The sequence below is a fragment of the Dendropsophus ebraccatus genome, chromosome 10 (assembly GCF_027789765.1).
Source record: "Dendropsophus ebraccatus isolate aDenEbr1 chromosome 10, aDenEbr1.pat, whole genome shotgun sequence".
Lineage (NCBI taxonomy): Eukaryota > Metazoa > Chordata > Amphibia > Anura > Hylidae > Dendropsophus > Dendropsophus ebraccatus.
In genome coordinates this window covers 20459315-20472096 of record NC_091463.1, presented here as the reverse complement: position 1 = coordinate 20472096, position 12782 = coordinate 20459315, and the positions used below count along the sequence as shown (strand labels likewise).

General features: G+C 41.7%; 1 protein-coding gene across 1 annotated transcript in view; it reads right to left on the bottom strand.

Annotated features, from left to right (window-relative positions):
• The window catches only part of SLC6A8 (solute carrier family 6 member 8), a 47792-nt gene that overhangs the window by 20391 nt on the left and 14619 nt on the right, over positions 1-12782 (bottom strand). Inside the window, exons 3-4 of the mRNA XM_069985922.1 lie at positions 11717-11978; positions 6749-6881 (exon numbers count right to left, since the gene is read on the bottom strand). Coding sequence (XP_069842023.1) covers positions 6749-6881; positions 11717-11978 — 395 coding nt within the window. The remainder of the gene's footprint in view (positions 1-6748; positions 6882-11716; positions 11979-12782) is intronic.

The window sequence follows — 12782 nt, the reverse complement described above, 5'->3', positions numbered from 1 at the left end:
CAGGGGAAGGTCATTCCTCAGAGCTGAATGGCGGCTGTTTAGTAAATGGTCAGCCTGTCAAGATGAGGTATTAGATGGTCAAGCTCATTCAGCTGACTACAGTCTGGTTACGGTATTATAATACCACGGATGACACGAGGAGGCGGCCTCTTCAGGGGATAAAACGACGCTCAGCATAAGATGGAAATCTTACTGAGTTACGGACAGTCACCCGTTACTAATCCTGGTGACATATTGGCCAGCAGCGCAGTAAGCACATGAGAACATTTTAGGCAGTGACATACAGGTAATCCCACCAAAACACGCAGTACTCAGAGTCGCGATCAATAATCAATGGTGACACCAAAGCCTAGGGAAATTCTGAGCACAAGGCCAGTTCACACAGATGTATTACAGCCTCATCTGCGTCATCAGACCCATGATCAGGTCGTAATATGGCCACGTGGCCGTAATAAGCCACCAACTTCCAGTCATGTATATAGCTTACTATTAGGAAACATTTGTAACAAAAAGAGCATGTCCAAGATATGGTTGCCCCAAAGAGTATAGCCGGGACGGTAAAATAATAAAGAAATTATGATTTAGTAGATATGATGAGATATCTGAAGCGTAATGGCAAGGAACAATATGTATTTCTGTTAGAGAGCACATGTGATCTCTGCAGAAACTACAATTCTATCAACATAGAGAAATGTAATTATGGACAATTTACTACTATCTACTTCCCAACCTGTGGCTCTCTAGCCATTGCAAAACTACAACTCCCATCATGCCCTGACTGCCTTCTGTTGAGTCGAACCTGTGATCTCTGCAGCCTTAACATTATAGAACTTAAAAGTCTACCAATGCAAGTGACTGTACATAATATGGCCAATGTACTACAGCCTTTGGCAGTCAGTGCCTGATGGGAACTGTAGTTTTGCAACATCTGGAGAGCCATAGGTTGGAGAACACGGACTTAGAATTCCTAGTAAGTACTAATCATTCATTAGAAGAGCAATTGACCTTCCCTTGAAGATTTTGCCTACTCAGCACAAAAGCCAATGGGTGATAATTAGATTTTAATTGCATGTCATTTCATTAGGAGGACAGTAATGTAATCAGCCATAATACACAATGAGATTGAATCGGTGGCCTATGCAATGGGAAAGAACCAGGATGTAATTAGAATCAACTGAGCAGAGACTCTCATTAGCAAGTGAGATGTTCTTGTTAGGAGACAGTGACTGGCTGAAGAATAATCCATTACGGGATCGGAGAATATTCTGAGACTGTCAGTGTTACAGAGTCTGGGGACCATCTCACTTGATAGAGACTTTAATTACTTGTAATTTGTCTGTAGTAATTAACAATCTACGGCCTAACCTGGGCATATGCCACCTTGTGAGGCCAATCTCTAAAAGTTGGGGAACACAACAAAGAAGGTATATTTGGTGCCCATGCAGGTCTCCCCCTGCTCCTACGTCACGACCTGGGCGCCGAACAGCTGATCAGCAGGGGAGATCAGTGTCGACAGCCACCTATCAACTATTTATAGCCTATCCTGTGAATAGACTAGCAATTGTTTTATCCTGGACAACCCCTTTAAATGGGAAGACTTTCTAGACATGCTAGGTGACCTGTGCAGATTATAAATGACCTGACCCCTTCATATATATATATAGGTTACCTAAAGAGACTCCTCAGAAGTGATCTCCACATAGAAGATTAGGATTAGTGATCAGAATGATAAATGATAAGGACAAGTAACAAAAAGAACTCAAGATACGTGTAATATAAAACTAAATTCAAACAATAGGCCAGTTTCTGATTAAACAATGCCGTTCCTCTCTCTGTAAGCACCACGTCTGTATGTGGGAGACACAACCCGCCTTCACTGGCGTATAAGTTCGACAGGCCCTACTGACAGGTCACTGAATGGATAGTATGGCCACAAAAAGAGAATTGTGTTTAGGAATTATGAAAGGATGAGAACATGCGGTTCATTCGATCAGTCATCCTTGTCCAGTCATGGCGTCCATTCATAAATCCAGCCCTGCCATGTCGTAAGTCAAGGCCACAGCCACTCAGCTGATCCCACACGTATCACAAAAGTGTTGAAGGGTTCCTGGCAGGACAAGTACGTTATGAGTTATTCTTTGGGTAGTGCTGTACACATCATTTACTCTTGGCTGCTGAACAAATATGACTAGTAGGAATAAAGAAAGATACGACCCATTATTATATATATATATATATATATATATATATATATATATATATTTATATACCCAGATATATACCCTAGTAGGGAATGCTGGATAAAAAGAAGGCAATGGGTTCTCTGTTCAGGATCATCCTTTCTTGGTCTGAGTGGAGAGCAAAGAGTTCACTTACTCTGGAGGACCTGCTCTGTCCACTAATACATAGACAACCCATTGATTTGAATGGACACTGTGTAATTCTTAATTTCACCACTGGTGGCACTGCAGGGAAATTAAACTCTTATTACCAGGTTTTCACACAGGTGACAGATAGGGTTACTTTTAAGGGACCCTTTTAACAAACTGGCATTGATCCTTCAGGAACCAAGGCCTGGGTGCAGCTGCTACCCATGTACCTCTTAGGCTGGTGGGCACAATGTACAGAACAGATATATACTTCACATTACTATATGTAAACTTCAACCATCCTAATATATGTCACATATATAATCTCTGGCTATTGTGGGTCTCTTGAAGATTTAGTGGCGCCTCCCTGATGGAAGGAATTTTCCACGACAGATCTGTGTACACATTTCCTCCTCTCCTGCACAAATCTCGGTCAGTCTCAGCTATTCGTTAGCTCGATTGCAAAATCTTTGGATTAAGCTGGAGACTTATACTGGAATCCCTATTCTCACCACCTGCTGTGTATGTACTTGGTCCCAGGACATGCTCTACGCCACCACCATAGTCTCCCTGGGAGAGAAGGGACGGATGACTGGATAAGCAGAGGCTGACAATAATAATTCAAGGGCACACACATTCTTCTTCTTTACAGTCTCATTCATTCCTACTCATTGTTTGACGGTTGCTCAGCAATTCACGACGGGCTACCTCCTTCACTCGCTTAAAGGGAAACTGGCATCTTTTATATCCATATCTTTCTGCAGTTTTTGCATACTTGCCAATAAGTGTCATTAGCGAGATTGCAAAAAGCAATGTATATATTGGCACGCAATGCAGGCCCCAGACTAGCCTCCCCTAAATTAAAGCAGAAGTTGTCTGATCCCACCTATTTCACATCTAAAATGTATAGGGCCTTCAGATTTCCCCACAATTTCAGTTGTCCAGGCTGAGCAAGCATATGTATGAGGAGGACTTAAAGAGAAAGCTGCCAGGCACATGAAGGCATATCTACCATATATAGCCAACTATAGCCTCCTAAACAAATATAGAGACCAGACCAGACTCTACAGATACATCTACACACAGGACAACCCAATTAGACATAAAGGGTTATTTGTGAATTGACTGGTAAGAGACTATTATTTTGAGCCTCAGTCCACTGAAGGACACTTACGTACTCAGATGAAATAGACAACTCCTTTAAAGTGTACCTGTAAATATATATGGAAAATGATTATAGTGCAGCCCCATGCACAATAATCATTTTCTAAATTACTAAGGAGGTGGAGCAGGAGGATTCCTCTCCTAATACACAGTTATGAGCAACAATAGCTAGTATTTAGATGCAGAATTGAAAATTAAAGTGATTTAGAAAATGATTGATGTGCACTGGGTTGCACTATAATCATTTTCCATATATCTTCACAAGTACACTTTAAAGGGGTTGTCCATTTCATCTGAGCAGTGTCCTCCAGTGGGCTGAGGATACCATAAAAATAGCCCCCTCCTAAGTGATTTAGAAAAATTATTATTGTGCATAGTGTTGCACTATAATCACTTCTTATGTAACTTTACAAGTTGTAGCTAGAGGGGGTTACTGTAGGATCCTGGAGCCTCAGAGGAACCAAAGACCCCCTGTCATATCACAAGGAGAAATAACCTGAATAAAAATATTACCAGGCATAATCATCATCACAACTCTAATAGATAACACTGCAATACACACCTACATACCAAGGATGGTAATGGAAATGGAGCTCTACGATTTTGCTGTTAAACACTGTAAATCAGAGAGTGGAAATTTCCATTCATCGTTCCTTACACAGTACACTCCACAGACTGGCACTTCACTGTGTTCATCAGTAACTCTTGACACGCCACAAGGACCGCCGTCATGCCCAGAGTCTACAGCGCAGCCAAGTACGGAAAACGATTCCCATCAAATGTTTGGGAAATTAGGGCCTAAAAAGTGTTGCCATGCCCTTTTATTTAGCAGATTTATCGCTCCACTTCAATCACAGAGGTGAGTGGTGTCAGTCATGGGTTAATTCCTCAGCTCTGCACAGTATATGTTTGTGTGAACAGCCTGGCATTAGCAACTGGCAGTGTGGTACAGTGCCAAGAGTATTGACCGAAACAGGAACCGCAGTGCCCGCTGGTGACCCTGTTGTAAACCTGATATTCAATACAGCAAATAAATGTACTAAACAAGACTGAAATAGCACAAACAGTACAAGAAACGCAGACATAAATGAGGAACAGTGTGGTTTGTGTGCACGCTTAGGCCACATGCACTGAGCTCCCACAGACAAGACTCAATGTATTTTTGTATTTTTATCCATCTTCAGCTAATCCTGGATGAAGAGTCAGCCTTTCTTCTGTCCCAGTATGCAGCATCATATACACAGACTTGTCTTTGTTCACCACCTTGCCTCAATCACTGTCTTGTTCGAGGCTTTAGCATTCAGCCATGCCCACCTAGCCCACCCTTGCTTGTTCGTGACATGTGGAAAGTTACGGACTGAGAATAGTTGCAGTTAAGAAAATGTACTATTCTGAAGGTTACGGCCATGCATTTTAGGATATAAACATTTCTGGCAGCTATAAAACAGGGCATGAACACATATGAGAGGCATAAGCGGGCATAGAAAAATATAACTAAACATGAACACGTGAAACGGACTTAGACACATATAACTAGATATAGACACATGTAACTGGGCATGGGCACATATTAGTGGTAATAGACACATACACTGGGCAGAGGCATGTATACTGAGTATGGACACATATAACTGGACATAGACAAATATAATCGGGAATAGACACATATATTGAGAATAGACACGTATACCGGACATATACACATATAACTTGGTATGGACAAATATTACTGGACATAGACACATATAACTGGGTATGGACACATATAACTGGGTATGAACACATATAACTGAGTATGGACACATATAACTGGGCATAGACACATATAACTGGGTATGGACACATATAACTGAGTATGGACACATATAACTGGGCATAGACACATATAACTGGGTATGGACACATATAACTGGGTATGAACACATATATCTGAGTATGGACACATATAACTGGGCATAGACACATATAACTGGGTATGGACACATATAACTGGGTATGGACACATATAACTGGGTATGGACACATACAACTGAGTATGGACACATATAACTGGGTATGGACACATATAACTGGGCATAGACACATATAACTGGGTATGGACACATATAACTGGGTATGGACACATACAACTGGGTATGGACACATATAACTGGACACAGAAACATATAACGGCATGGACACATATTAGTGGGCATAGATGTATATACTGGGTAGGGGTACATAAAACTGGGAAGAGGCAGGGAAGAGGCACAAAAAATTGGACACAGACTTATATATAAATGAGCATAGATTCATATAACTTGGCAAGAATACATACAGCTGAGTATGGACACAGATAACTGGAGATGGGCACATAATATGGACACATAACTGGGCATAAGCATGCATTTACTGGGCAGAGGCACATATACTGGGCATGGACACATTTATATATGGACACATATCTGGTCATACACTGGTATAGTTTGTCATAGACACTGGGCATGGATGCATATACTGGGCATAGACACATATATTGGCCATAGACACATATACTGGGCATAGACACATATAACTGGGAATAAACACATATAACTGGCCATGGACACATATAACTGGGTACAGACATATATACTAGGCATAAAAACATATAACTGGGCATAGACACATACACTAGGCAGAGGCACATATAACTGGGCATGGGCACATATACTGGGCATGGATGCATGGGCATGGTTATAGACTGGGCATGGACACATATACTGGGTCGAGGTACAAGGCTTTTGGATAATTAGTTACTACTGATATTTACAGCCTTCCAGTGCTCAGATCTGCTCCAGGAGTCACTACTGTCTTGACATTTACAGGCTAACCCTGGTGATGTTTTCCCTTGTAATGATTTACATGGGAGCGCTGTGTGCCAAGGCCTATGGGTATTTTAATAGTAGCCATGGAATGACAGCTGTTTCCCCGGTTGTCCTTTGACCAGAGCTGCCATCAGGGCAGTACTGGTGGAACTACTGTCAGGGGCCCAGACGGCATTAGGGGCCACTATGACACTACTTCCGGTTCTATATCCTGACACCTCAGTGTTATTATAAGTACATAACCTTCGTCCTAACCAATAAAACCTCTTTTGATCTGAAATCTGTGTTCTGATTGATTACTATGAGCCAGAGATCAGGTAATAGGTACCATCTCCCAGAATACAGGCCGGACCCCCAAACAAGCCTTACCTTTCCGGTGGACTTCACTCCCTTCCAGACACAGAAGTAGACCAGCGTCCAGCAGGCGAGCAGGCACAGAAGCAGCTCCCAGTTTATAGACCCCACATCATCTAGACCACTGGAAAGTCTCAGCACTTTATTCCTGGAAGAATGATTGCAGTGAGCGTCCATGTTTCTAAGACAGGGGGCAGTAGATACACATCTGTATGTTAGTCCTTAATGGACTCCTGGTGATGGCTCAAGAAAGATGTGTGAGGTGGAAAAGAAGGAGACGGGACAGACAGGAAACAGGCTTAGATAGAAAGGCTAGAGATATCAGGCCTACTGGGCATTTTAGGGCATTTACACCACGTATCTTCTATATGTATGATTGGGGGGCACTGTTCTGGAGATGGAACGGAGTTGTCACCTGTATGGGGGGTTGTGTGGGAGATGGGGGCAAGTGTCCTAGAAATCATTGGTTCCAATGGGCCTTTGCTTCTTATTGTATAGTAACAGGGGTGCACTAAAGAGCGTTGTTGCTTACTGACCCCAGTGAAGGTCATATTTCTCTTCACTTTAAGTAACCTGTGAATTCCTGTTCCTTAACCCCAACATCAGGGGTGTACAACCTGCAACCTTCAGCTGTAGAAAAATGACTATACCTGTCATGTCAGGGCATCCAAGAGGTGTCCAGGCATGATGGGAACTGTAGTTATGCAACAGCTGAAGGGCCGCAGGTTATGCACCACTGTCCTACATAGAAATGATGCTGTGTTTTGCATTGAAAATACATGGGGCTGAGATGCAATACCAGACAAAGCCCACAGACGAGGGTGGTGCTGTTTTCTGGAAAGACACTGGTCCTTTAAGAAACAATCAGCCATTGTCTTCCATAAGGAGTGTAATACTTAGAAACAATATAAATGGGAAGTAATTTGCCAATTCAGAAACTGGCATGAAGCTTTGTAAATAAGAGTAGATGCCAAGGTGTCTTGGGAACATGTGCAGAACAGTTGCTATCTGAATAGTTTATAGTGATAAATGGACAGGTGAAAACATCCTTTTATGGGACATGAGTGGTTTGCGTGTATGCACTATTCATCTTACTGACGGCACCTCCCAGTACCAACCCTAGTCCACTCAGTACCTCCATGTAGGTGTGCTGTCAAAGGCGTGTTTCCCAGAAAGAGTGCCACTCTCCACCATAGGCTGTATCTGGCATTGCGGCTTTTCCCCCATCCAAGTCAATGGACCAAGTTGGAATACCAGATACATCCTATAGACCGTAGTCACACAGTTTCCATAAAAAAAATCTGACTTTTCTCAATCCTGAAAAAACCCTATCAGTGTCCACTATTGCACTAATAAGAAACCAGAATCTAGTGATTTACTTGAGTTAGCATCCACTGGGATTGGTCATGTATAAGCAAGCATGGATCTGTCTTAAAGGGGATGTCTAATGATAAAACCTATTTTCAGCTGTTTAATACATGACATATATTGATTGATAAATAAAGTTTTTTCTTACTACGTTTCCCTCAGTAAACTATCTTCTCTGTTGTTTCCTTTAGCCCAACTTTCTCAAGTGTACATCCTACAAGTGACTTCTTGTTCCTGAAAATGTGCTCCCACTACAAGCTCTTGACTATAACCCCAGTCAGTACAACTAACAGAAGCCTCCCACATAGTGGAAGGGAGATAGAGTCAGCTGAATTCCAAGCTAGAGCGTCAAACAGGAAGTCCTTCACAGGATGTATATCAGACAGGAAGTGGGGCAGTGAAGACAACAGAAAGTTTCCATCAGAATTTAAAGAAAAGGTAGTAAAATAAAATTATTTACCAATATATGTTTATTTATTAGATAGGTTCTACCATTGAACACCCCTTTAAGGGGTCTAGTAAGCTTTTGCCAAAGGTATACTTTTACCACATCTAACAGTCTCTAGAGCTAGTGCTTTTACAAAGTTGACCCATAACCCTAGAAATTGTCCTGGTAAAGGCACTCTAAGAGGTACCCCCGCACCCCCCTAGGCTGTCTCTTCGTACCCTTTTTATGTTTACTGTACAGAATGGTATAGACAAATTGTGATTTTTTTATTTTTTTTTTACAAAATTTTTTACAAAAATTTCTAAAATAATTTTGAAGCATGTATAAGTGGTATTAACATATGGTAACTAGTTTAAGGAGGCTATATATTTTGGCTATATTGTATACTAGGGTTAGTATTAAGGGAGTCCTTCCTTAGTGTCACAGAAAATCACCTTATAACATCACCAAGAAACCGTGTGTCAAGAAAAGGAGGGGAAGGTACACAGAGTAAATAATAATAACAATGATAATCAAAAATGGGATAGGCTGTTTTCAAGCTCACATGTTTCAGAATCATGCTAACAAGACCATCCCACCCTGCAGCTGCCAGCGAGAGGCCATTTGATCCGCTCCTGTCCTGGGTTTGCTGGGGCGCAGTGCATGGGCACACTTCCCCTATCACCACTCGCTCGCAGCACTGCAAAAAAACATCATAGCAAGAAAACGTACAAAAGTACAGGAAGTGAAGTACTACATGACATTGGGAAACTACAGTTATACTGACGATGTACCCAAAAAGACTAACAATAAAAAAATAGAGAAAAAAAAAATAATAGAAAATTTGACATTGACATACAATAATTACCCGGGTTTTTTTCTAATCAGGCTTAGGCAATCGGAGACTTGCCAGTTGTGCGGGGACTGCTAGCACAAACATGCATTACTAGCTTGTTTTGCCACAACTCGGCTACCATTGATGTATAGATTTAGCACAAGTGTTTGGAACCAACACTCGAGACCTTACATGAACTTGAAGTATTTGCATAAAATGATAACACGCTGCCAACACAGGAGCCACAAAGGCGTTATTACCTGGGTCCAGTCACAAGTGAAACCCTATTCACAAGGACTCTGGGGACTGGCAGTACCAGAAATGTTCTCGGCAAGACCTATCATGGATTAATACAAAATATACCTCTATAAATGCAGGATACTATATCTGGCTTGGTCTATGAACTGGTGGTCTGTGGGCAGGACGAAGAAGAAGAAAACATATAATCAGGTCTACATTTAAGACAAGACCTGGGTACAACCTCGAATTTATACTCAGTCTTTTGACTAGTAATATTATAGGGCTCTCTTGGCATGCTATATGGAGCTCTAAAGTGCACCATATAGCAAGAAGGCAATGGTCAATGCGAAGTGAGATGACGCTTATGAACATTAGTTAAATTGCCCTGGTGGCCATGGTGTTTCTGATTCATATTTAAATAGAAAAGACTAGCGAGCCAAGATGGAGGCATCTTTGGACAATAGTAGTGTTAATGGAACTTGACGAACTGTTCCTGTTTGGTAACGTTCTCTGAACCTGAATGCTTGGCATTTGGCTCACTATGGCTGGAGAAGTTGGATGCATCCAACTTCTCCAGCCACGGGAAGACAAGTGCTGAGCATTTAAGTTTGGAGAACATTGACGAAACTGAACAGTTCGGCAGATTCTTTCAACACTAGACATGGGCAACTCAACGACTGCTCTACAGGAAGGCAATGTTATTGACCTCCAAAATCTTGACACTTAAGTGTCATAAAAACCATCCAAACCCATTAAGACTCAACATACATGGGCCCTGGTTCAACAACTACCTCTGCACTTTCATGTTATTACTGTGCATACACTTCATGGAGCAGTGTAGAAGTAGAAGTCAGGTCTAGTAATGCATGCTGGTACCTATAGCATTGTGACAACTGGAAAACCATGGGTTACCTAAGTCGGACCTGGGGAGTTAATAAAAGAACACACTATCTTCATGGCATCACTATTCCCACAATCATAAAATAGTCAAGGTTGCCTGCATACCATATTACTTTTTTTATACTTTATACCATGACTATGTATTTTTTTACAACAAATTGGTAATCTATTTGGCTCAATGTACAAGGGGATTAGGTTTACAATCTACTGAGCCATGTGCCTCAAAACAGGCTGCAAAGTCCTTCTACTGTGCCCCCGCATCCCCTGGCACCTTCTCATCCTCCCGCAAACCACCAATCTACTCGCATATTAACCTCTTTGCTGCTGAGGCCATCCCTGCAGCAGAGTGGTTAAGTAACACTTGCAGGGTGGATGGTGCTTGGCCAGTGGCATGATCTCTTGACACCATGGTGCAGGTCTGGAGGATGCCCTAATCTCTAGACAAGATGTCCCCACTTCATGGTGGTCCACCGTTGTACAAACCCTTGAATTTCAAGTGTTCTACATTTGGGTGGGAGATTTATTGCACAAAGTGTAGATACGTAATACTTAGTGGACAACCATGAAAATTATTCTTGCACTTCCAATGTTTTAGAACGGCCAATAACATCAATATATGAAGAGGCCATGGCTATGGCAAGATTGAGACATCTTGTTTACTTAATGGGTTCTAGATACTGGCTTAGATCCGAATTTGGCAAGAAAAAGCCCTCCATACCTTCCCTCGTACTATTACCTTTAACATATGTAAGGGAACACTCCATACAAAACTGATATAGTGTGACTAGGGTAAGACTACAGGGGTAGGTACATGACTTCTGTCTTTGTAGATCATTAAGTTTTCGTGAAGTGATGCACCACCCCCTCAGGCTTTACACTGTTTTGTCTGGAGTGTTCCTTTAACCCACATACTTTAAAAACTATCCACATGCTGGAGGCAGCCATCTTGTGAGCTAAACTAAGGTGCCATTCACGAAGGACTAGTAAAACTAATAAATAATAAAACCAAACAGTACTCACATAATATTACTATATACTCCAATATAATAGTTCCTATACATAAACCCTTAATAATGGTTACTTTTAATTTTTAAGACACTCTCAAAATGGCTGTCTTCCTTTTACGACTATGATATCTGTCTTAACCCTTAGTAGAGTGTTTATTTATAGTACAAAGTCCAAACGATACGACTGATAAAAAAGAGTCACTTACTCCCAAAATTCAGTAATTGGAGATACCCTGTCCGATAACTCGTCGCAGGTCAGATTCCCGAATGTTGTGTTGGCAGTACCATTGTTACAGTCATCATGTCTGAAGATCTCGACGCACTCTGGGGAGTTCCAGGTGTTGTTGCAATGTGACCAAGGCAGCACCGACGTGAAGGACTTCACCAGGTAGTAAACCCCCCACGTCAAGATCATGATGTAATAGGTGTTGCAGAAGAAGACGATCACAACAGATGCAAATCCGATTCCTGTAGAGAAGAAACACAAAGTTTAAAAAAGTCTAGAACCAGTCTTCAAGAGAAGTCAAATCTCCTAATGTGGTCCAGAAAATGTAGAGGCCCACCTCAATGAAGCCACCATGAAGTTGGTTATATAGAATAACACAATGAAGAACCTCTTGACTTGCCCAAGATACATGATGCAGCAGTCTCTAGAAGAAGTAACCTGGTTCTCAATATACCTAAATGTCAGGTTACGCCCCTGCTTTAGGGGTCCCACCCCTGCCCAGAGCTTTTAGAATAATGTTCATTGTTGGGCAACAACCCAGAACCAGAGACATATTCAGAGACAGACAACGATAAGATTGGGTAGACCTTAAAAAAACAGCAACACGTGCTGAAAGGAAAGGTCATAGGACATGCCTACAGCCTGACCCCTGACACAGAGCTGCCCGTGTCAAGCACAATAAGATTTGTCAATCACTCAGATCTCTGATCTAAAGTATAACAGATTAACCGGTTCTAATAGGTGATTTAAGGCGGATTATAAGCACCAAGCCTAAAATCAGATTGGTTCCATAAACATTCTTATAGACCTTTAACCTTTAGCACTGCCATAGTGATCACTTGCACTAGAGCCCCTATTATATAGGAATATCCGCTACCCCCAAAATCATTATCCATTACTTACATAAATTTCATCCCGCATCATTTTAATTCATCCCGGCCTTGCAACATATTGTCTAATGGCCCAATAGAGCCATCTTCTAGATGTCTGTACGTCTTCATAACAGACTCTGTGCCTAATGGTTTTCTTCCTTGCATATATAGTAG